The 25,887-nt window shown below is 41.4% G+C and overlaps 1 protein-coding gene across 5 annotated transcripts in view; it reads right to left on the minus strand.

Annotated features, from left to right (window-relative positions):
• Window positions 1-1,769: 1,769 nt before the first annotated feature.
• The window catches only part of WASHC2C (WASH complex subunit 2C), a 37,131-nt gene continuing 13,013 nt past the window's right edge, over window positions 1,770-25,887 (minus strand). For 4 of the 5 annotated variants that reach the window (XM_069019547.1, XM_069019548.1, XM_069019545.1 and 1 more), the window contains 17 exons: window positions 24,716-24,880; window positions 23,991-24,124; window positions 22,070-22,162; window positions 21,443-21,547; window positions 20,390-20,506; window positions 18,819-18,982; window positions 18,267-18,378; window positions 17,334-17,519; window positions 16,120-16,302; window positions 13,667-13,795; window positions 13,358-13,456; window positions 11,093-11,209; window positions 9,440-9,502; window positions 8,543-8,755; window positions 6,215-6,817; window positions 5,412-5,586; window positions 1,770-2,253 (listed from right to left, as the gene is read on the minus strand). In XM_069019547.1, coding sequence (XP_068875648.1) covers window positions 2,117-2,253; window positions 5,412-5,586; window positions 6,215-6,817; window positions 8,543-8,755; window positions 9,440-9,502; window positions 11,093-11,209; window positions 13,358-13,456; window positions 13,667-13,795; window positions 16,120-16,302; window positions 17,334-17,519; window positions 18,267-18,378; window positions 18,819-18,982; window positions 20,390-20,506; window positions 21,443-21,547; window positions 22,070-22,162; window positions 23,991-24,124; window positions 24,716-24,880 — 2,795 coding nt within the window. In that variant the 3' untranslated portion in view covers window positions 1,770-2,116. The remainder of the gene's footprint in view (window positions 2,254-5,411; window positions 5,587-6,214; window positions 6,818-8,542; window positions 8,756-9,439; window positions 9,503-11,092; window positions 11,210-13,357; window positions 13,457-13,666; window positions 13,796-16,119; window positions 16,303-17,333; window positions 17,520-18,266; window positions 18,379-18,818; window positions 18,983-20,389; window positions 20,507-21,442; window positions 21,548-22,069; window positions 22,163-23,990; window positions 24,125-24,715; window positions 24,881-25,887) is intronic. The other variant, XM_069019549.1, reaches the window with a different exon arrangement.

Raw genomic sequence — 25,887 nt, forward strand, 5'->3', positions numbered from 1 at the left:
CCAGAAATACGCAGTCGTGGTTTATCGAATTTGCAAAAAAAAACCCCAAAAAACCAACACAACCCAAAACCAAACTATAGCCAGAACTCAGTCTAAAAAGCCACCACTCACACCAAGCCCTCCCAGAAGTGAAGTGCCTGGACCAGGCTCTGTCTTGTTAAAATTGAGGAACATGCATTTTGTATGTGGAGACACAGGGAAAGGCAGAGACTCCCTATGCCAGTTTAGAAAGACTAGGTGGGAGGAAAGGTTCTGATCTACATCATAGTGCAAGTTTCTATGAAGAGCTTTTCTCTGCTGAGCTTTCACATGAAAGTTTAAGAAACACTAAGGCAGGAGGCTTTTTTTCTTCTACTTCAAGAGCTTTTGGCCCTCAGGGTTATTAGCTTGTGAACAGCCCTCTTTGCAATGCTAATAGAAGTTATTAATGTGAAGGGCCAAGAAGAAAGATGCAGAGAAGAAACAGAAGAATTCACCATCTTTTTCCTCTTTCCTCCATCATATCTTTGAAGCCCTTCTAAGCACAGAAGAAAGGAGTAAAGAAGCAGTCCAAATAATGTATGAGGCATATGCAGCAGACGTAATGCCTATAAATAAAGTTCAAGTGCTTTCACTGTAGACACCCATTTGCAAATAGCCCCCGCACTCTTTTTCAAGCTTCTACTCCCAGTTTACCCCCCCCACTTAACATGAATCATTGCCAGGCCCACCTATGGTGCAAATCAATACATCATATTTCTCCTTTATCCCTTCCAACCTTTCCTTCTGCTTTACCCTCATTAGTGCTAGATGTTTCAGCTGTAGTATTTACTGTGCCTGATGCAACTTGACAAACAAGACACTGAAGCAGGTATCTCAGAATGAGGACTTCAGTGCAAGTGGGAATTGATCTCAAACAAGTCCTGTGAGCACATGCTTTAAATTCACATCAGAACAGTCTTAAGAGTCCGAGATAAAGTAGTACATCACTATCATAAAGGCAGTGAATCTAGTCAGCATTGCAGGCAGTCACTTGTACAATAAAAGAAACATTTGATCCTCCTGCATTTATGCATTTGCTCTGGTTGTATGCATGCAGGAGAGCAAGCATCTACCACTGGGTATAAAGTATGGTTAATGGCATCTGTTCCAGAAGGGAATCTAGAAAATACAGGAAGCAAAGTTAAACCAAATACATCTGACAGAGGGATTCCAGAGCAGCAACCTCCTGTATACAGCTTACACTCTCTTATGAATGAGAAGGGAAAGCAGACAGCAAGCTTTAAGCACAAAAGAGTCTCTGCATAAAGTATGGATGTAGGCTTGTTAGCCTGCAAGTGACCAAGTGTGCTCTGTACAGATGGGTTTTGTGAAAAGTGTTATTTGCAAAACTCTGGCAACTCCATGCAGGTGAAAAATCTCATTTAATGGCCTACAACTTGAACAGGAGACACTGTTAGGTTTCTGTTGTCTTCATGGAGCACTTGGTGCTCATTTGTAACACTCTTCCTGGCAGAGAAGTATTAACTGTTGTTAATTTTATAGCCCGCATTACCTGCCTATATGAAATAGCTCATTCTAGCTGGTGTCAAGTCCTGCTCTGAGATTTCCTAACTGCTTCATTCCATAAGAGAAGCTGTACCTGATACTAAACCCAGCCTTACCCTCCCATTAGCTCAGTAGGTGGCAGCTGACCCATACAAGGCAGGGTAGTAGTTTTGGTTGCTTTCAAGTCATGATGCAGACAGTCTAAGCAACAGGTAAAGAGAAAAGTAAGACATGCAGACAGATCAAGTTTAACAGACTCCATTTACTATTTATCAATTATTTTATCTATATATCTGTTCAATAAAACAAACTATACTTTTTATAATAGATTACTTCATTGCAGGTATTGCACAGGCTATATTCATCTCGGCACCATTGAAACATGATAGCAGGAGGTTACTGTATTTTTTAAAAAATATATAATTTAGCAGAATTAGATTAGCACAAGAGAATACTAACCATTTTAGATGGGTAATCTCATTTAAATATCCATGTCCATCTCATTCCAGCTCTACTGAATTAGAGAATCCAGAGTATTAGTACTGGACAGGGCTAAGGAAGGCTGCTTCTCTGCAACACATCCCCTTGGCTACTGGCCTCCAAAGGCATTCAGCGGGTCATCAAATGTGCTCAGGGTCTTGCTTTCAGATTTTGCTTCTGAGGCTGCTTGGGGAGATCTGGCTTTGGGAGTGGGTATCTTGACTTGGCTGCTAGAGAAGATATCATCTAAAGAGGGTAACAAAAAAAATATTTTAATGAGAAGTGACTACTGAACAGAAGCAACATTGTACATGAGAGACTCCATCACACAGCAGTGACTGCCAAGGACATTCTGTGATAAACAAATGCTTTCCTGCTACTTGCAATTCTGGATGCATTTGTAAGGACATACGTGGGAGCTGTTAGCTGTAAATCAGATTAAGATTTTTTTTTTTTTTTCTTCTCAGGAGACAGCATAATACTTGTATTTTATAACAAGTTCAGGCTCTCATAAGCATTTGAAAAGTACTAATAAATTAAAGCTCCACAATAAATTCTATCAGGCAAGTGCCAGATAACATCCCTTTTATCTAGAACATTCGTGTCTGAGGAACCTGAGAGATCCAAGAGCTGTGAGATTGTTGCTAAAAAAAAATCAGAAGAGGAAAAGATGGTAGTTGCTAGTGACTACTGTGGTGATATCCACTAACCGGTTAATGAGTCTAATCTACAGCACAATAAGAACATAATATAAACCACATAAAAACAGACTATGGCTAAGATGCAAAGAGCAGACAGCTATAACCACCATCCTGATGAATATTCAAAAAGTCTAGTCTACAGTCTTGAATCAAAGTTTCCCACCACCTTCCTCAATACGAGCATTTCTGATGTGAATAACTAGGACCACAAAGTGGAAAAATATCACACGGCCATTAAGGCCGAGGACACCAATACATAGAAATTAAATCATCCAACACAAATATCCTGTGTCAGCTGCAGAGCTCACAGTCCTGCAGTTCCTGCTCTAACTAGAACTGCTTATGTTTAGGACTGTGCTCATGGAAAGAGATGAAGCTGCTACCATACATATGCTGCAGGGTTTTCATGAGGTTTTCTAAGCATACACAACAGTGTATCTCTTACTGTAAACTAAGAAATTTAGGATACTCAGACTATGCAGTTGGAGTAAAAAACAAAAAAATTACAAGACTTAGATATGAGGATCACCAGTGATTCACCAGGCCAGTGTAAGTAGAACATAACTGGTCTTGAATCCCTATTAGGAAAACACAGGTGTTACATAGAGGTTAATATAGCAACTGAGACTAGCTGGTCACAGCATGGTGCTAATAACACCAAGGCTGTGGGTTTGATCCCCATAAGGGCCATTCATGTAAGAGTTGGGCTTGATGATCCTTATGGGTCCCTTCCAGCTCAGAATATTCTGTGAATTACTAGTCCAGAGTATAAAAACTAGTATTTCAATCTTCAGCATGTAGCCTAACCTAGCAGAGACCAAGCACAATGTGGTCTGTCACAATGTGTTTCCCTGTCTCTTCTCACTGCTTCAAATTCAGCATGTGTCTGCTACTGTGCTGATCATAGGGATTACACAGGAATAATCCAGGACCACATTTCAGCACAAGAGCTGTTTAGAAAGGCAGCAAAACAGAGTAATCCCCTACTGGCATCACTCCAAAGCAAGAAGCTATCACATGGATTAGTTTTACAGCAGAGGGGAAGTACAGTGAGTGCTATAAGCAGTAGAGGTCTCATTTCCATTTTTTATAAAGAGGCTTAAATAATAGAAATATTTTGCCCAGGGAAAACAGTATTTGTCACAGTACCAGAAAGCTCAGTCACCATTTTGAAGATAGGCAGAGGTGACTGAGGACTCTAGTGACTGGAAGGTGTGGCAGGACAAAACAAAACAGCCTGCAGCCTTCACACCCCTCCAACTGCAGCTGAAATTTATTGTTTCATTTGCAGCACAAAGGTTCTCCTAAGACAACAATATAATGCTCTGTAAAAGTGCTACCACGATCACTTAAGCCAACCCTTAATGTGAAAGGTAGGCAAGTGCCAGTTCCACAATTCTACTGCCAGCTGAACATCCTCATGTTCAGGCATCTTCCTGCACTCCTGTTGGTGTTCTGGAGCTCCATGAACTCTAAGAAGCTGCATACCTATGGCTGTACCACTGAACAGTCACCACTCTAGAGAAAGATGAAGACCATCAGATGCAGGTGCTTTAGATGCAACAGGAATCAAGATCAGATGTGACATCAAACACAAAGCTTTAGCACCAGTCAACATTCAAAAGTGGAAATGTAAACAACAGATTCTGTTGCGGCTTATTTTCAAGTAGCACTCTACAACTGTTTTTTCAACATTCAGTCCAGATTTTTGTGATGAATATTTGGAAGGGTTAACTGCTTGGCAAATTCTTTCATTTACTATAGATGAAAAAACATAAATTATTAAAATAAGATTTTTTTTAAGATCATCCAATATGTATTTCAAATACCTTCCTAAAAAAACCTTTAAGTCTTATTTTTTACATCAATCGAGAAGATTTTGAAACCTCAAGGTGCTCATTCTCCAGCAAGATTTCTAGAACATTTACAGACTTCGGCCATCAGGCTAGAATGCTTAGCAGCAGTCCAAGTAGAACAGCAGTAAGTCAGGTTCAATTTGAGTAAGTTAGAGGGAATGAAGACTTGACAAGAACCAAAGCTAGAGAAGAAAAGAAATACACACAATCTCAAAGAAGAGCTATGAACATGAAGAGCCTGAGAACAGGCACAGCTGAGAATCACATTACTTTCAGTATTTCCACTGATGGAGAAGAAAGGAGCATGCTCTGCATCATTTCACATTACTACTTGCTGTTTTTTCAACAAATTATATATGGCAAACCTTTGCTTTCAGGTGCAATATCTGTAAATTGTCCTGGGTACATGAATGTAAACAAAAGCTTATGGGCTCCAAGGTAGTTAACACAGTAGTGAAGGTGGGATGGGCAGAGATGCTAATTTGTTCATATCAGTGACTCATCTAAAAGTACAATACAAAAAGCTGTGCAAATTAAATATGGAATCTGTCTCAGAGCCATAACAATGTGAGATGAGTCTCTTAGAAACTTGTCCAGAGTAATTCCCTACAGGAATTAAACTTTTTCTCAGAACAACTTTATACACTCTCCTGAACTACTTAAATGCCATGCTAGTTCTACAAATCTAGAAAGTTCTCATCCAAGGTTAAAATCCAAAGATGACCAAAGATTTCAGAGCAGCTGAAAAGTAAAAGAAAGCAGAGCATTCTAAAACATCTTAGATGAATGCAATTCAGGACAACATTACAAGACTGGTAGCAAGATTTTTACTTATACATACACTTACCCATATCATCATCAAATATGGATTTTTGTTCCACCTTCTTCTTGGGCTTCTTTTCTTTTGGTTTTACAGTTAGATCCGCAAAAATATCAATGTTATCATCAAACAGGTTAGTCTCTGGCATCTTCTCTTTAACTTTGGTCATTGGCTTAATTGCCTCAGTAGCAAATATATCATCCTTGGAGAAAAACAGAAGGATCTCATCAATCCACAACACATTACAAAAAAATAGTCAAATGATCCATACACAGCATCTGAGATGTTTAGAAGACTTGGGCTTCTTGAGCTTATCAGTCAATGGTTGAACTCAATGATCTGAGAGCTCTTTGCCAACCTAACTGGCAAGAAGTTCGAGACCCTTTTCCTCATGGGGGACTTGGCAGAAGTGTCTTAGTAGTGGATTGTACACAGGTCAAGTACAGCACACAGAGGCCTGTATCAAGTGCCCAGCCCACCAATTTTATTCCTTTTTGAAAGTATTATTTAGCTGCTGGGAATTGAACAGACAGTTAACAGACAAGAACCAAATACCTTATTATTCTGAAAAAGATATGTTGTCACAGCACATTCAGTGCATGCCTGCTCTGTGTTAAGGCTCCACCTTTTAAACCACTGCTGCTAATTAGGGGCTGAACAACCAAAGAAAGGGTTTCCATTTCCCAGCAGTGGAGCAGGATTGAGAGTTTACTTCATTCCCTATCCTGAACACCTCATCCTATTCAGCAGCCTCTATTAAACCCAAGTTAGAGGGATCTGCATATGGCCATGTGGAAGAAAAAAATCAACGTGGCAGGCTCAGACATTACCTCAAAGATATCTTGGGCAGTCGGGTCAACTGCTTGGTGGACAGCAGATTTTAACTCCTTTTTTCCAGTTTTCTGAGAGGTGAAGAGAGAATCTTCCTCTTCCTCCAAAAAAGGCATAGGGTTGCTTTTTGTTGAAGATTTTTGTTGTACAGGCTGGAAGAGATCACTGCTGTCCTGATCACCCAGATCAGGCTTTTTCTCCCTGCCCTTGATGGGTTTGTTAGCCACATTGTCTGGCATTCCTTCCTTCAACTTTGATTGTGCAGCTGGTCTGGATGTTGAGCTGCTTGCAAAAAGGTCTTCAGATTCAAACAGATCATCCCTATTTTCTGTGGATTCTGGAGGAAGGAGTTTGTTTGTCCCAGCAGACAAAACACTGCTGTGAGTTGGTAGTGACAAGCTAGAGAGAAAGCCATTTTCCTTGGACTCTGCTTCAGTAGCAAGAGGCTCCTTTATGTTCACTACTGCTGACGTCTGTTTTGGTAGAGAGAATTGTGCCTCTTCAGTAGTGTCCACCTCCTTGCTCCCTTCAGCCTGTAGGGCAGCCAGACGGCGCGCCATTCTGCTAGGGGGTCTGCGCTTTCGTGGAACCTTGATCCTGGTCTGCAAGGAAGGAGGAAAACCAAAGCAGGATCATACATATGGAAAAAGCCCCACGGGACATTCAAGCTTGGAGCAGTTTGGAGAAAAGTTCAGAAATATAACCCAAGACTTTTGATTTTCTGCCCTTAGTCATTCCACAGCAGTGGAACTGGTGTACAAAAGCAACAGCACTAGCAAGTAGAGTCACAACAGGTCAGCAAGCCACTCTAGCCCCTTGGCTTTAGGTAATACCTTAGTCAGCCTATTTCCTTGCTAATCTAGGGGCTTTTATACTGCAGTTCAAGCCATGACTAATTATATTTTCCATGCAACTTCATTTTATGCATAGCCTATTGCAGTTAATTGCTGCTTTTAAGGAAGCCCCCTGCAAGTCTCCATTATAGCCTCTCCCCTATCCCACATGGACAGGAGTATTTACATGGGTAGGAAATGGATCACTACAACCTCTTCTTCCCTTTTGTTAATTGCTCCATGCGCTGTTCTTTGAAAGGGCAGGCAGAATGCTGGGCAGGTTACTTTGTCCCAGCCTTTGGAAAAAAGTGCATTTAACTGGATATATTTACACTCAAACTTGAAAGGCTGAAGAAGCAATGATATGCCAAAATTACAACATCTAACCTGAGCCACAAAAAGCATTCACCATATAGTTACCAAGATGCTTCTTCTCAGATTACTTCTGTAAAGAAACATGCATCATCACTACACTAAAATGAACATATGAGGTTAAAAATATGCAGCTACAGGCACTCTATCCTTTGCAAGCCTATCTCTTTAAAAGTATCACAACAGAGAGCTTTGTCTGTTGGAACACGCTGCTGTTGGAAACAACCATGCCTACATGGTAATACACCAGGCTGATGAACAAGCTTCAAACCCCTTTGTCACTAAGTCATGTCAGCCATTGTGGTGACAGCTGCTGCATCTTCCCAAGTCACCTCTGCTGCTCATCTAGTAATGAACAGCCTCATCAGCGTTAATGGAAAAAAGAATCAAAGTTAAGATTTTAAGTTATCTTACTCAAATTGCTGCTCTCAGGAAACCCCACCGACTTATAAAACCATAAGCACCTTAGATAAAATCTTAACTACATGGTTGACACTTTCATTTTTTAAAGAACCACTAAGTCTTTAATTAGAATATACCTTCTGCAGTCCACGAAGTAAAAAGTGAGAGGGAGAAACAAGTGAGTCAGGAGGCAGAGATCTGCCGTGTCAAAAGCTGTAACACTTCTTTTTGTTTTGCTTTGTGTGAAAACAAAAGTTTTATTTGAAAAAGAATTGAGACTTTTTATCCACAGAGGAGGTAAAGATCAACCTACAGCAGTGATGTGTTCTGGATAGCTTGTCAAAGCAGCTGCCTGTAGCCTATTTTATAGTTAGCCTAGCAAGATGTCTTTTTAATATTTTTTTAGGTTGGTGTCTCCTGGGATAGGACAAGATATTATGCACTAACATACCTTCAATCAGCAGGGAAATCCAGTATTTGGAAAAGGTACACATGTACTTTAAAAAGGCACCAGGTATATGCATAAGCCCCTTACAGAGCTAAGTATAGGTGCTAAGCTAAACTTTCTCTTCAGTGATGCACAGAAGTGAGAGGGGATTAGATTTTCACACTCTCATTTAGGTTCAGATAAACCACACTTAGCACACCAAAACAAATTCCTGCACGAGGACAGACTGTGTTTTTAATCCCCCTTCCTCTCGTCCTAAATGCCAAGGTTACCTTATTGGCGCTGTGCAAGGTGTCTGCTTGCATGGGCTGATCAAAGCTTACACCGAGTTCTTCGTTGCTTCCTGCAGCAGAGAAGGCTTCGCTGCTCTGTACATCCTTGGGCTCATGTAATGGAGTGTCCAGCACTGGTAAGGGGGACTTGACAGTGGAGACCTTCGGCATTGCACCAGGTAGTAAGGCTGAAGGGTTAATAGCTAAGTTAACCTACAAAACAGAGACAACAAAAACATTCATAAAAAGAGATCACATTACTACTGCTCCAGAGCAAGCATGGCTCCAGAGAAGCAGCAAGAACTAGTATATCTGGGTATTCAAGTTCTACTTCTAAAGCGCCTGGCTTTTCTCAGACCTAAGAACTTCTTTGTCTCCCAAATGCTCTGTCTCACTAAAACTGTGGAGTAGTCAACACTATTATTCTGTATAAGAGCTTCAGGAACAGCTTGGTCAGGTTATGCCAGACGAAACACCTATGGAGCTCAATATTCTTTCTGAGGACACAATGGCTCTGACTTTGAATGGTACTGTTATATAGACAGTCATTAGTCATTTTGTGTCAGAAAAGGGACATAATGATAGTCCCCCCTAAGAGTCTCTAAACATACTTAATAGTGCTAAGAACAATAGTAGTTCAAAGAGGAGCCCACCCTCTGCCCCCCAAATATGAGTAAATAGTGCTGCTTAGAGTCAGGACTGAAACAGAAGGAGGAAATAATACTAAACATGCAATGCAGAAAAAGCAATCCAAAATATGCCATCTGAAAAAAAAAAAAAATTGCAGGATTAAGGTAAGGAAGCAATAAGATTTTGTTTCAGGGAAAGTCATCAGTGAGGCAAGGAAGATTTTCTTTTTTTTTTTTTGAAAGTTAAAGTGCCAGTAAAGTTAATTATTTGTAGCTTTCCAATCCGAGATGAAGGCTCTTTGGTTTTAATGGGAACAGGACCTGTAGATTTCTGCACAAAATTACATTGGATTAAACAAGTTGACAAGTTGTTATCAACCAGACCATAGTTTTCATTTTAATACATCTTTAGAAAGCAGCTAATTGCTTGCCAATTTCTTTTGAAGATACTTTGTTATCATCACTTTCTACCCTAGAGCTATAGTCAATCAGTTTTCAGTTTCAGTTTCCCACATGCCATGGCACCATCATTATCACATTTCATTCTCCCTTCCATCTACCCAATATTATACTTTGCCATGGTACCTGAAGGACATCCATCTTGTCCAGGTCACTGCCACTAGTCAAATCAAACCAGGACCGCTACCTTCTCTCTCCTTGCTTATTCTGTCCCATAAAATCCTCTGAAGCCATACTGCCAGGCAATGATCTAACTAAATTTTCTCTTTGTGACTGGCTGTAACAGGGGTACAGACTTCAATGAAGCCCACATGGAAGTCAAGAGTGCTTCAAAATTGTTCCACTCAGACTTCAAGGAAAACAGCTTCAGAGAAGTGAGTGCTCCTCTAAAAAAAGCAGGCCAGTAGTGCTAGAAAGAGGACTAGGCTACAAGAGCAAGAGCAGCTGTTTGGGCTGAAGGTTTGGGTCAATTCTAGGACTCAAGGAATGGATCAGATGAGCTAAGGTGCTCTTCCCAGGGCTTGCTCTCCAGAAGTTTGTAGTCTGCATGGTTCTGTAAGCTACGTAATACTGCTGTTGGTATGACTGGGCAGTCAGAGTTCCTTCAGCTAGGTTGAAGTAACTGAAGGTTTGCAAGGGTTGGGACACTAGTTTGAAGGGCTTGATAGCATGACAGAGGAATCCTAGAATCTGAGGAGATTGTTCTCCACTTAATTGCATGTGTTGTTCAGCTGAACCTCAGACAGGCTGAAATCATTCCTATACCAGGCTGTCAGTAGCTACAAAAACTAGGAAGATGAGGCTGGTTCTACGCTTCAAGGAACACTTTACAATAAAGGAAGACATGCTAATTACTAGCCCTACAGACTTGCTCTGTGCTCGTCATCTCAGGGGAGAAAAAACAACTCCCACTTCCTACAAGAAAAAGCTAATCTACACATGAAAATCCATCAAGCAGTTCTGGTGAGGCACAGGCCAGAACTCAGATCCAGATCACCTCTCCCAGAGACCCTTGATTCTACAAGATTAAGGACAGGAGCCTTGTTTGCTCACCATAAAGTCTCCCAAGATAAGAGTCTCAACTGATGCAGAGTTGTGCTGCATGCCCTGATCTCCTTTCTGAGAAAGGCTACTTTAAAAGATCACATTCACCTCAACAGATTGGCACTTCAGAGAAGAAGAAACAACTCATTTTCAGTCCAATTGGACCTAAGATGTAGCTCTTCATTGCCACTTCACTTTTTTAAGTGTGCGTACAATGAATAAAACACTGCATCAATAACATTTAAGCTTGCTAGTAATTGTGCACCTGCTTATAAGCAGAGAAGTTTGGCCACGCATTGCCACCTGATAGCCAGTGAATCCAGGCATTAGTTTTCATCTTTCCAAGACACTTACTTAAAACAGGATGATACATCTTTTTCTTTGGATGCTGTTCAAGGCACAAGATTTAAGTACTTGCCTCTGTAGTTGCTGCCTTCAGAATTTCATCTTGCTTAGCACTTAAAGCATTTTCTACGTTACTGCTCACTGAGGAAGGGCCAACACTGGTCTGAAGAGTTTTCTTCTCAGCCATTTTCTGAAAGCATTATGGGCACAAGTCAATACAATGTTGTAAAAAGCATGGTGTGCAGATACAAAAAAAACCCCAAAAGAACACAAGCAAAAATTTTTAAAATCTTGCTTTTAACTGAACAGAAAACTAGCCACCTATTTTGATTCTGCTGTGCACAGCTGTATTTGGTTTGCATGGCCAGGTTTTGGTAGTGGTGGTGGAGGTGGGGCTACAGGGGTGGCTTTTGTGAGAAACTGGTAGAAGCTTTCTCCATGTCTAGCAGTGCCAACCAAAGATGGATGCGCCACTGGCCAAGGCAGAGCCAATCAGGAACAGCAGTAACCCCTCTGTTATAACGTATTGAAGAAAAAAAGAAAAAGGAAAAGTTATTGCACAGATGTAATTGCAGCCAGAAAAGGGTGGAGTGAGAACACATGAGAGGAACAGCCCTGCAGACACCAAGGTCAGTGGAGAAGGAGGGAGACGAGACACTCCAAGCACCGGAGCTGAGATTCCCCTGCAGCCTGTGGTACAGACCATGGTGAGGCAGCTGTGCCCCTGTAGCCCATGGAGATCCACGGGGGTGCAGAGATTCACTCACACAAAGCCTGTGGAGTAGACCCAGGCTAGAGTAGGTGGATACCTGAGAGAAGGCTGTGAACCCGTGGGAGGCCTGGGTCCTGGCAGGGACCTGCAGAACTGTGGGAGAGGAGCTCCCACTGGGGCAGATTTCCTGGTAGGACTTCTGACCCTGTGAGGGCCCATGTTATCACAGGCTGTGCCTGAAGGGCTGCACCTCATGGAAGAGTGACCCACATTGCAGCAGTTTCTGGAGAACTGGGATGGACTTAGGTTGGGGGAGTTCATGGAGAACTGTGCCTGGTGGGAAGGACCCCCCTCCCTGAGCAGTGGTGTGAAACAAGGTGTGATGAACTGACTGCAACCCTCTTTTCCCATCTCCCTGCACCACTGGAGAGAGAAGGTGGAGCTGGGAAGGAGAGAGTGATGGGGGGAAGGTGTTTTTAAGGTCTTACTTTACTTCTCATTATTCTGCTCTGATTTTGTTAGAAATAAATTCAATTAATATCTCTAATTCAAGTCTGTTTTGCCCATGACAGTATTTGGTGAGCGATCTCTCCCAGTCCTTAAACTCATTTATATGACATATAACTTTGTTATATTTTCTCTCTCCTGTCCAGCTGCAGAGGGGAGTGAGAGGGGGGCTTTGGTGGGTATCTGGTATCCAGGCAAGGTCAACTCACTGCAACAGGCATTGGCTTTTGGCTCTGCAAGGCAAAGGCCTTCCATTCCTCCATTCCTTTAGTCTACCTCAACCTTTGCTGTCTATGCTAACAATTAATAATGAGAGTTTCAATAAACTTTCAAATGCATGCATATTGCCTCATCAAGAAAACAGCAGGGAAAATAAAGGCACAAAGCTTGCTAAGGAACAGTGTTATTTTTATGTTTTCAAGCAACCAGGCTCCATATATAGGCTCCCAAGCACTAATTACTTAAGACCACCCTGTCCACAGTCCTCAAAGAAACTGTTTCCAGGAACTATTGACAGTTTTCTAGCCTAACTTCCAGCTATAGACATGAATATAGATTAAAGCAGAAGTTAGTTTCAATTTAATTAAGCTACCTACATTTAAGAATAGCAGTTTAGAATGCATGTTAGGACTGTGACCTCAGATCACCTGTAACACAGTGTAGTTCATTACTGCAGCTACTTGCCCTGTGAAAGCGATTGGGTCACCATGAGGATTTGAATACTGCATCATTACCTCAGATCAAACCAAGCTGCAGAAACTTGAATTACACAACTCATAGAGCAATGCTCATCAGTCATGAATGAAGCACAGAGAAGTCATATTTTCAAGTTAATCAATTAAACAAAAACTCTACTACTCTGACTTCTGCTCAGGTGCGTCCTCTTACACCTAAGCCAGTCCCAGCAGTACACAAAAATAAATAGAATCCAATTCTCTCATCCCAATTTTGGGAGACCCAATGTGTCTGTTTGCTTCCTATGTCTTCAGGGTCACAATGACCACTTCTGTTGTCTCAAAAAGGTTTGAAAAGTCACTTAATTTCTTGTGGGTATACAAATGGAGAAAACCCCTTTCCAATCACTTTTATATAAGCCATTTACAGCAGAGAAACAGGTACCGGAATGTTTGTTTTAGCAGTACTGAAGAGATCATCCTCATCATCATCATCCCCAAAAAGCCCTCCTCCAGGTGGTGGCTTCAGGATACGGTTTGCAGACTACAGAAACAAAAGATAAAGATAAGATGTATCACAGATCCAAAGCACATCTCCTTCAGCCCATGATGCCAGAATATATCTGACATTAGCATTTGGCCCTCCCTGGAAATCAGTGACTTCTAAGCTATGCCCAAACAAGGAATACCAGTAGGCTGAACACTTCAAAGACTGTTTTTAACTAGCAGGTTCAGAGGAGGGCTTTGAACTCACCATTGACTTCTTGGGGCTGGCAAAGAGGTCGACATCTGGATCATTGTCCTTCTGAAGTTTGTGACTGAAGAGGAGCTCTTCGTCTTGAAAGACCCCAGTGCTTTTGGGCCGACTACTTTTCTCAGAAGCCTGGAAGGAGAGGAGAAAGGTCCACATGGTGAGAAACTCCCTCTATAAGGAGGTTATTTGCCTCATGATAAGGCAGGTTACAATTCCCCTAAGGCTACACTACAGCTCTGTAGTGGTAACAAAAATATAACTTTAACTGCTGGTTATGTTTTATTTTGACCAAATTTGCAAAACTTACAATGTAAGTATTTGTATTTACAGTTCAATTTAATAAGACATTCACCACAATATATATGTCTGCTGATCTAAGATCCAGCTGCTACTATTTACCTGTGAAGCTTCCTTCAAAGGGGAAAAAAAAAAGTTTTCTGCATGTTATGACTGTACAGTAAGATTTATATTAAAAAAGTAAGACTTTTATGCCTTAAAAATTTCAGCTAAGGATGCAGGACATATTAGGGAAAGGAAGAGACTCTCTTAGTTACCTTCCTAAGCTACCTTTTCAAAGAAGAAAAAAAAATAGAATAATTTTTTTTTTTTTAACAAAAGGCCTTTAAAGCTATTATTGTTGCTAGACTCCTTGTTCTTCTCCTGTGAAAGCAAACAAACCACCCACAAGGAAGAACAGAACATGCTGCCTTTGGAAAGAACTTGTACTTTCAAATTTGCTGGTCTGGGGAAGATTGAAGTTACATGTATCACCTATAAACCCTCCACTACCTGGCAAAGTAACAAGTATCAGCTTCTTGAACACCAAAAACAATGCCTTTTTATGATTGTGGTCATTGTAGGCACCCAGGTTTGGCTTTCAAAGGCCAAGGCCCCACTCAATTGTCCAGGTGAAGGCCCATACCTATGTTTCATCACCCATCTGTCTCTTCTGAAACAACTCAAATGCAAGGATGCCTCTTCAGAGCATGACTGGATGTCCAGTATCATGACACCAGACACAAAATCCAGGCAGCAAGAGTCATCATGATAAGAATAAAGCCTGATTCTCCCCATTCCTATCCAAGTCTCCAGGAACCCCAGCCTAAGTTTAATTTCCAGTGCACCATTTTTCATCCATACACCCTCTCTTATGATTTTTATTACTGTATTTTTTTTATTACATTCTCAGCCTCTCTGTGCACCAGCTTTAATTTTGTATCAAAAGCCAGGTCACATTTTTAGAGCACTAGAACTGCTGTTTATGCCCAGATACATGAAAACCTAATGCACATCTAGAATTATCCACACACAAACCACATATTAAGTTGAAATAAGCAAGAAAAGTAGTAGCACCTTTTAGACTTGCCTATCAAAAATGTTAAGTTCATAAATTACCATTCTGATTTTTGCATTTCAGCACCTTAATCACTTTGTGACTACTATATGCTGACAGATGATAGCTTTGAAGGAAAGGTTTGAATGAATTTCTCTCTTTCAAATTCATAGGACAGATGTGGCTTCTTTCAATTATCTCCCAGTGTGCTCCCCACAAAAAACCAAATGCAGTATTCATTCACAAGTAGTAAACAAGGGCCCAAGCTAACAATCCATTTTAACTCAGAAGCTGCTCTAAACAATGATTTTTCTCCCACAGTCATCTATTTCATTCAGTTCCTAGGGCTTCTGAATAAAGTGTACATAGCCTTTAGCATTGGCAGCTTACTTTACGTGGTCACACTAAGATGACAAAACCTTGTGGTACACTGTAGTATATAGTATGTACCTTTTGACACTACCTCAAACTTACAGAAAAAAATTTGGTACATTTGCATCAAGCAGAAACAAGAACATTGCCATGGATTCAAGGATATTGCTGCTGAAAATTCCAAGACTACCTCTTGATGGTATACACTATATCAGAAAAGCCAGACAGTAGTAATATGGTAGCTGGAAGCTTTTTAAAAAATGAACACACATACATAAAAAACAGAAGTAAACACAGAATTAAGATAATTATTGCTGAATCTGAGTCTGAAAGCATATATGCAGCAAGCAAACTGTACCAATATAAAAAAAAATAAAGGGATAAACCACAAGGCTTAAAATTCCACATCCTTCTACTTCCTAGTATCTTTGACCTTGAGGAGTAACTGAAGAGTCAGTTCTGTAAAGCAAAAATCAAGTAGCTGCACCAAAACATCCGTACAGAATTTCTTTTCATATTGGCATGTAGCAAAATGCTTTCAAGTTAGTGGGACAGGAAAATTTGCAAAGGGATTCAGGATCACAAGGAAGAGCAGGAATAATTTCTCCCCAAGAATCTGGAAGGTTAGAAATTGAGAAACATCAGCCTGCATGACATGAAGAAAGGGAAAGGTAAAAACAAAACCTTGCCTAGAGTAGCAAAGATAGAAATACCATTTCCCAGTGTTCAAGAACTTCCTTACACTCACCACACCAACATCTTTCTGTGCATTTTTTATGCCATCATCATCTTCCAGTCTCTCCTCTTCTTCCTCCTCAAACAAGCTTAAAACTTTCTTAGCTTGGCTCTTCACATCTTTCTCCAGAGCTGGTGGTGATGTTGCAAACAGATCTGAACTGCCAGCTGGCTCTGAAGATATTACTGCAAAAGGCTCCACCAAAGAAGAAAAAAGTAACATCAGTCTGTTATTTATTTTGGGTTTGCCCAAAAACCCCTGCTAAGCTCTCTTGGGTTAGATACCAGCAGTGGCCAGAGTCCATTGCCAACCAGGCAACTGTATTCAATTCATTTTTCCCAAGCAGACAGAATAGCAATATGCAGGTTAGCAAGACACAGTTGATAAAGAAAAGAACACACATTTCACCTCTGAAAAGAAGACAAATTTCCTCCTGTACCCTACCCTGTGGCACTATTGATAAGCAGCTTCCTGCATAAAGTTTTCTCCTCATCTCTATGTCAGGCTGCACGTGCACCACAAGGCTGCACTAAGCAGCTTTGCCACTGGCACTGAGTTACCTAGCTCATACCACTCGGGATACTTTAGAGTGAACAGCATTACCTGAACCTTACATGTGCTCAGGAAAAGTGCAAAGAATAAGAACTACAATGGACATTCATCAGCTGATAATTCCTCAACAATCACTCAGTAAGACTGTGCCCAAGATCAGTTCTGCTGAAGCTTCTGCAATAATACACTCAACAATACATATCAATACTGTTCTGTAACAGTATTGCCCAGCAGAAATTCACAATCCTGAATGCCCTAGCTACCAGAATAACACTTACCACTTTATAAATCATCAGACATTATGGTAAAATAAAGTTACTGGGAGTGAAGAAAAGTCTATACATTATTACAGGCTATGTTTTAAGGGAAAGCTCTATTCATATAAATGAAGATTACCCAACCCACTCTGGAGGGAAAAGTGAAACAGATTCTGCCTACCTCCTTCCCCCCAAAACCCTCAATCCCTCTCAAGGACATCAGTTAGGAAACAACTTTTAAATGCCATTTAATCAATTTGCTGTTTGACTGACAAGTGATTTTGCTAAATGGAGGCAGAGTTAGCCTTTCCTCCAATCCAGAAAAATATTTCTGTGCCAGAGCAGCACTGTTAGATTGTGGCGTTTTTTAAACTGAATCTTTATCAAACTTCAGATTAATATAAGGAAATCCCTCACTTTTTCCTTTGTTTGCTGCCCTGCAACATCTGTTCCTCGAGGCACAGGAGCTTCTCCAGGCTCTTCTGAACACCACAACGTATCTTCTATCACGTTAGACTTCAGTGTTCTATTTGGAAGATCTTCCTTTTCCTCCTTTTCTTCTTCACTAAAGGCAGGTGGTGCTTGTGCTGGTTTTACTTTCTCCTGCAAAATTAGGAGAATGTTGGTGACACAGAATTGGTGTTATATATAAAAAGCATATGCTGCTGTGGGATAGCAGAGTCTCAGTGTGCCTACTGCAGAGGTCTAGGACACTGGCAACATACTTGACTTTTCCTAATTTCCTCCCGTGGGACATTCTGGTTTCTGACTTTTAATTTCTAGTATTATAGGGTTTTGAATCTGATTGAAGCGTGCCAGGAAGCACATGTACAGGAATCCCCACTACAGATACAGCTTAATTAAACCCTTGCATCTCCTACTCTCAATTCCAAAGCACAACCGGACAGGCAGTACATCATGGGCTAAGCTTGTAAGACAGAGGATGGCATGAGCACACAAAAAAGAGGGCCAGTAAGAAGCTTGTTTACACATCTGAATTAGCTTGGGTAAGGTAACACAAAAGGTGAACCCTGGATACTGAGTCAGCAGTAAGCTGTTTGTTCCTTTTAGTGTTATTTAATGGTTGAGAGCTTTCTAAACATCCTTAGGAAGGGCTTTTAGCATAAACCAAACAAATTTAGGGTACGTGGTCAAGAAAATTTTGAAGTCTCTATTAGGCTAATAGTAGTAAGAGTGTACATGTAAGAGTTCAGCCTTCCCTGTTCCCATTCCCAATTTGCTAGTTACCATTGTGTAAAATGAGTTAGACTTATATCAGAACCTAACAATGAAGACAGACTGTAAAAAGCCTAGGTGTTCCATGCTAGTTTTAAAAGAACGGGGAGTTACCACTGCAGCCTTAGCAGTTGAAGGAAGTAGCGCTGATTGGGAGCTGAAGAATGATTCTCCATTAATAGCATCATCTTCAAATAACAGTGATGGCTTCTGTGGCTTTCTTTGGCTGCAGCAAGAGAGAGGAAAGAAGAAAGTAGAAGATTCAGTGGCCATGCACTGCATCTGTTTAAAAGCATCACTTAGGACCAGCATTTGCAGCAAGTGTTCCCAGATACAGCACTCGGCTTTCTCACTGTCTCAACAATTCTACCCCCCTCTTTCTTGTCTGCAAAGCTTTCTCCAGAAGTGGAGATAAAAAAAGTTAAAGAGGATTTTATTTTACAGGCATAGAAATGGAAAGGCCAGTTCAGTGGTGGCAAGGAGAATGACTTACCACAGACACAAAAGAGCCCAGCCCTGCCCTTTCCTACTCACACACCCCCACTTCCTCCTCAACAACAGTACCAGGAACCAACACTTGCAATATGCCTGGGTCCATCTGGTTTTGAAAGGGCTGCTGGGCTATTCTGAATAAATGCCTCCCCACTCCCCTCCCAGGACTGTCACCTCTCTTTAGTGATTGCAAATAAATCCTCCTCATCCTCTTCCTCAAAGAGGCTTGTTGTCTTCACATCTTTAGCCTGACTGACAGTGCTAGCTGGTTTTACAGGGTCTTCTTTTCGGCCATCTTCAGAAGGAAGTTTAGCTGGCTTGGAGACATTCCAATGTTCCTTAAAAAGAAGAAACAAGTTTTCTTTTGTGTTGGTCAAAGCCACTTTGCAATCTTCATAAGGAACACTTCATCATCTTGGCAGTCCTTTCATCTCTCTACTAGTTTACTTAACTGCCTGCATTTTAGCCACTGTAATCTGACGTTGCTCAGGCTTCGCAGAAGGCCTGGTCACCTTTTGGCACACAGTCTTAATCCAGCAGAACAGGATACACACACTTTGTTACAGCTGCTCTTGACAACTGAGGTCAGTGTCAACTGCAGTCACAAGAGTAGGGTCACTCAGTAGAACCTGACTGGAGCCACTTAAACAGCAAGTTTGATGCATGGGAAAAAACAAGAAAAAAAGAAAAAACCAACCGCACAAGACACCTCATTACTAGAGTTCTCTATGCTGCACTTCCTTCCTTCACAGTACTTCTCCCCCAGGCACCCACCTCCTCCCACAGCTACCATTTATTCAAGCCTACACACTAAACAAGATACTTCTGTCCTGTTCATTTTGCTATTCCCAGCATTTCAAGTGGTTTTCCCCAGTTTCCCACCTTTGTTTGTCCTCTTTCTGAAAGGGACTACAGGCATGATAAAGTTTGAACTTGGTTTATTCTATATTAAGATAAAAATGCATCTAAAGATAATACTGTTGTCTACTAAACAAGCAATTCCAGGACAAGTAATAAAGTCTATGCAACAGAGTAATTTTGAGAGTTAGAAGGACTAAGAAGACTCTGGATCCTACTCATATGAGCTAATTCAGAGATTTTCCAGACAAGTTTTTAATTTACTTAGTGTCTCTGGCTTTCATTTAAGATGAAGGACAATACCTAGTCCATCCCTAGAAGAGGGCTGCTCTATGGGAAGCCTTATTTATGTATCATTTTCCCATCCCTAGATTTAAAAAAACCAAAACAGCCAAACAAAACAAACAAACAGAAACAACAAAAAAACCCCACCAAAACTTCAGCAAATAAAAATTCCAATACACAAAACCACATACAAAAGAAACCCAACCCAAAACCCTAAAAAAAGAAAATCTCAACAATCTCAGTCTTATCTATTCTAGAACTGCTAAACTTTCCTTACAGAATTTAAAGCAGTAAGAACAAACTTATTTTTCCCTTTTAGTGTTTCTAAGTCAGATTTGTTGGCAACAGTCTCCATTTGCTATCAGACTTTCTATATATTACATTGAAAATGCTGATTTTCTTTTCCACATGACTTCTATTACCTAGATCCTTTAAAAATTTGGATCAAGGATCAGCCTCCTCAGCTGCAAACAAATCAAAGGATAGGGGCAGGCATGGCATGTGGACACAGCAGAGTTGGTCTGTGGTTCCCTTCTCAGAAGTTTTATGCTTTGCTCAGCATAAAGCCTAGTAACTTTCACCAAAATCTCACTCCTCAGTACCTCCTCATCACTGCTGAACAATAAGCTGGAGGCTTTCTTGAGAGGGCCTGACTGTTTTGCTCTCTCTTCTGAAGGCTTTTCCTGGTGCTTCTTGGCAGGTCCCACACCAAAGAGATCCTTAAGAAAAAAAGTTATAAAAAAATCAAAAGCTAAAGCTACAATGAAAAGCTCATTGAGCAGTCATCAGCATGTAAGATACTGTTGCCATCCACTTCTCATATAAGTAGGATAGAGAAATGGTGTTTTTTGAAGACAGTTTTAAGTTTAACACCATATTCTGGTACAAGGAATTCTACACATGCAGCATTTGATAGACCAGAAGCCTTTGAGCACATAGCCTGGTTCTGGCCCACAGATTCTCCACCACAAGACTTGATCAGCAGCCAAAAACCACCACTCAGCAATTCTGTAGCACAGCAGCCAACACAATGGGGCACTGTTTGTAACCCATATAACGAAATGGAGAATGAATCCCATTCTGAGGACAGGCATTAAGCAAGCTGAACAATTACCACTGGGTAAAAAGATTAAAAAAGCGCACACACTAATTCAAATTTTTTAATGTTTCTTACACAAACTTGTGCTCTGACCTCAGTTTCCATGCTAGCAGTCACAATTCTTACCCAGCGAAGAGTGAGAAAAAAGGAATTCAACAGGCATGACAAGAGAAGCAAGAAGTCATCCATGTGACAAGTACCACAGGTTTAGGACAAAACAGCTTCTTGCAGCTCATATTTGTTCTACTGCTCAGTAGAACAGTCAGACCTGCTCAGTCCTGTCAGTCAGACAGATAACATCCTTCATATTTAGGTCCAGAGGTGAAATGCACTGACTGCAAACTACGAAGAAGACCCCAAGAACTTGCAAGACTCTCCACTCCCACCATCCACCACAGTGCTGTCCACATGCTCAGAATGCTGCACAATGCAAGATCAATTTAGTGCTCCATTTGCAAGCCCAGTGTTGTAAACTTCTGAATATTTCCTGCTGCATTTGCAACAGCCTGTGCAGGTGGGTTCACACACAAAGGCAGTACTGGGAAATGGTACATACCTCTTCATCATCATCAAACAAGGAAAGTGGAGCTTTTGTCATGGACTTGCTGGTGGGGAGAGATGTAGCTTTGGACTTCACAGGTTTACTTGATGAAAACAAATCCTGTGCAAACCAAAGAAATGTCACTTTGCAAAGCAAGGCTATACATTTAAGAACTCTAAAGGGGTCATTCATGTTTTTCCTTATGAAAAAAGATGTTTAGAGTGCCTCTGAAGTAGTGAATGCCCTATCTGATGTACCAGCCACTTGCAACTGCACAGGGATTTTCCTCATTTTAGCAGGTTAATTGCTAGCTGAAAGCCAAAAACCCAAAATGAAACATATGCAGTCTTTAATGATTCTTATTCTTCATTTGCTGCTCCTTCCTATCTCCAGGCTTTTAATTTATGCCTGTGTGTACCACAAATGTTTAACTCTCTAAAGACAGGGAAAACAATCACAGAGCTTTCACTCTTGGAGCAAGAAGGCACTTTCAGAATGGCTGGGAGTAGGTGCATGTTGTCAGGTTTCCCAGTCCTATGAAATGCATAAAGAGTCCCCAGATACAAGTGGACTGAAGTCAGGATGACTCAGATCCCAAGGATTTCTGTAGGGATTTTCTGTAGGGATTTCTTAAATACTCACTTCAGAATCCTCCTCATCAGAGAAAAGACCCCTCTGTTTTCTTGGAGGCGTTTCAGATAAAGGCTTGAAGTCCTCACCTGAAGATGGCTGACTCTTTAGGACAAACAAAGACACTGCATCAGCACTCATTTAGATTCAGTAAGGGCTGGCACATGATATGACACATTTTTTGCAGTAGCCAGCAGGGACCCAGAAGTTATTCTACACCACCTCATATCATAGCTGGGGATGGGGGGGAAGGGAGTCTCTTCCAGGGAGAAGGGCTCCTCTTCTGAGTCAGCTCAGTGTGGCAGAGGCAGCGGAATCATTTGCCTCTTTCTTGTACCTTCTGTCATTAGTATTGCTGCTGTTACTGTTTGCTCTCTTAGCTCATTGCTCTGTCAAGGAAATCGGTTTTATCTCAACCCCTGATCTTTACCTTTTGGCTCCCAACTCTCCTCTCCAACCTTCCACAGGGAGACAGGGGTGGCAGGAGTGAGCAGCAGCGTGGTTTCAGTGGGGGCACTAAACTGGGAAGTACCTTTCCTAAACCATGACAGATCTCTGCAAAGAGGCATGCTGATGGCAAAATCCCAGCAGCTGAAGGGACAGAACACAAGCTTGTTCACCCATGGGCAGAAGTCCAAAACTCATGTGCTGAACAAGTTTGTCACATGCAGCCAGAACTACGCACAAGTGACTTGCAGTTCTTACCACAGGCCTCCTCTGCCACACCATCCTTCTCAGCAGAAGAATGTATGCAGCAACTCATGCCAGGCCTCGTGAGCTAAAGGAAAATTTCTTTTAACAAGCTGTGTTTCATAAAGGAAGAGGGCAGTTTGTGCCAGCCATCATTTCCTGCATTATCACAGCACATCCCCAGCCTGCCACCAGCTATATTGCCATTAAACTTAGAACGATCCCAGACCCAAGCACTACTGTCATAAAGCTTGGAGTATAAAACAGCCCTCTCTTCCTGACTGAGCAGGAGGGGTGCTGCTAAATCAGTTCTCATCCTCTTCTCCAGGAAAGCCAGGTGCTATGAGATCCCTCCCATCACTGCTCCTGCTTCATTGATCATGGATACTCTTGCACTGCAGCAGAAATAGAAGCTGGCTTTGGTCCCTGTGGTTCAGGTGCTTCTCATAGGACAATATGGAGAAAGTGCTACAGCAATTTACATTAGACATCCCCAGCACTGTACACTTCTCAGTCCAGAGGGGAGAAGAGTCACTGTAGCTAATTATGTTCAAATACTTATTGGACACAAAGTAAGTATAAAATAAGTATATACCATATCTACCACAGAAACAAAGAGCATTACTACTTTCCTCAAGGCACTGTTCTGAAAGTGGAGTGGGTATTAGGAGGTTCTTGTAACTCTCTACATATGTGCTCAGGACCACATTTAGAACTTTCTACAACTTAGGAGTTTGCAGCGGAAAAACAGTTTTCTAAACACTGCAAGTTTTGTATATGCTTAGGTAGAACTGTGGCACGCACCCTCCTCTCCCGTAATACACACAAACAATGGGTTACCAGTTAAGTTGCTACCACTGGCTGGTGTAAGAGCAGACAGTCTCTGCAGCACAGAACTGTGACACCAAAGGTGCGTAACACCGGCTGGTTTCATTTCAGCCATGAACTTCATAAACATTTTTTATTATCAGAAGCTTCTCACTTTGCTCTCATTTCAATCCTGCCTTAATAAGATTCTTTCAATCACTGCCCACACAAATAAAAACCTCAAATAAACCCCAAGTTTAAAAGGCAAAAGGCATTTAAGGACCACTGAAGCATTAAATTATGGAAGACCCTATGAACCTATTCCTGTATCATAAATATGTCACTTTCATACTGTTGTACATGGAAAGACTACTTCAACTGCACTAGTAGCTTTTTCCTAAAACCTTAGCCATACAATCAATTTATATACCATTACCATTTTTTTCATGATTGCCTCCCTGTGGCTTTCTGTTTGTCTAGTTGTGCCAGCAACCACAGAAGGAATGGCAGGTTTCTCCTTGAATAAGTCACCTTCATCATCATCATCAAATAGGTCAGCTGTGGACTTGACTACATAGAGACAAAACAAACAGGGAATGAGGAATACAGAACAGGAGACGATACCAGAGTCTCAGAAGGTACCATACTGTTTAACAATGACCAGCATCAGGAGCCTTCGAGAGAAAAAGCCAGACAAGCTCTCAAAGTGAAACATCCCTGAAAGCACTGGTGACAGAATACGCAGGCAAGCAGCTGAGTCAGCTGCCACCTCTAAAGGCAGTGCTTTGTATTGGCTTAGCACAGGCCTAGAGCCTGCCAATAGGGAATGTTTGGCACAAAGATTCAAGGCTGTGTGAATAAAGCCTGTCCCAATTCAAGTCTAGACAGTGCCCTAGTGGTAGAAGGAGCATCCCTAGTGACAAAAGTCAGAGAGCATGTACAAACAAACCAGCACCACACCACTCTAATGAAAAGAAATACCAATGACAAAAAACCCCCTCCACAACAAAACACCCCAAACCAACCAAAAACACAGCCCCTCAAAACCCAAGCAGAAGTAGCAGTGATGAAGGTTTGAATTCTATAATTCACTGGTTCCTACCAGTTTGAATTTTGATGACCTTCAGTATTTAATCTTTCACTAAAAATGTTTAGAGGTACCTGGATCTGGAGGCTTTTTAGTTGCTTCCACAAAGAAGTCACCATCATCATCATCATCAAATAGAACAACTTTTCCAGGTTGTTTAGGAGTTTTTTCTGTGCTCTGTGCTGCAGATTTCTTGTCTTTTTCCCCAATTACCGTGGAACTAAACACATCACTTCCTCCTGCAGGTCAGATGGGGGCAGAAAAAAAATCAAAATAGCATTGCCAGAGTTAACAAAAGGCTGAACTTGAGCCATAGTAAGTGGCACCAGGCATAGTTTCCATCTCAGCAACTTTTAAGGCACTCCTGCAACAATGCCACATCGAAAGCATTAGCTAGACACATTCTGATAAAGCCAAGTCACAGACAGACAGTCCCTCACTCTCACTGCAGCCATTTCTTCCTCTAACCTGCTCATCATTGCTTCCCAAACCTACTCTAGTAGAGAATCCTACTCTACTAACTAGTACACCACAGCACTGTGGCCCAATAAAAGTGGTAAGGTGCTTGGGGAGAGGGAAGGACAGGTGACTGAGTTCTTCCCAGGAGCTGCACATGCCCTGTGAGCCCACCAGCAGTACTGCAGTATGAGGCTGGGTTTGGCTGTGAGATCCCTGAGCACACCAGATCTGGCACTGATTAATTAGTCAGCCAGAGCAACTGTTCCTTCTACAACTGCTGTGGAAATGTCCAGCCTCAGTGATAAGTGCATGATCATCTGCAAACCCTTCTAATGGTCTAAGCCTGTCTTTTTGCTTCTCATGTGTAGATGCTTGGAAATGAAACGGAGGTGGGGAGATACTTAAATGAAAGTTTGGCAAAAAGTAGAACAACTGCTATTTGGTTAAGTCAGCAGACTGCATAAATTCTGACCAGCAGCAGGTTATGATTAAAAAAAAGTGTATTATGCAATTACAAAGTGCCTCAGGATTGACAGGAATACAGCCACAAAATTTGGTTAATGACTAAGGATTCTTGAGTTCCTAAACAAACTGTTCACTGGAACAGCAAAGGAGCCTCAATCTTGGCTTTTCTCTGGTGACTTAAGCCTGTCTACAAGTTATTGAGAAGGAGCAACTAAAGACTAAACTCACTGCTTATGCAACAGTACATCCAAGAAAGAACAAAGGATAAAAAAATCCCACACATCAAACTGCTGTTTTAAACTCTGCTATTGAGTTTTACAAT

Source organism: Aphelocoma coerulescens, chromosome 6 (genome assembly GCF_041296385.1).
Source record: "Aphelocoma coerulescens isolate FSJ_1873_10779 chromosome 6, UR_Acoe_1.0, whole genome shotgun sequence".
Classification (NCBI taxonomy): Eukaryota; Metazoa; Chordata; class Aves; order Passeriformes; family Corvidae; genus Aphelocoma; species Aphelocoma coerulescens.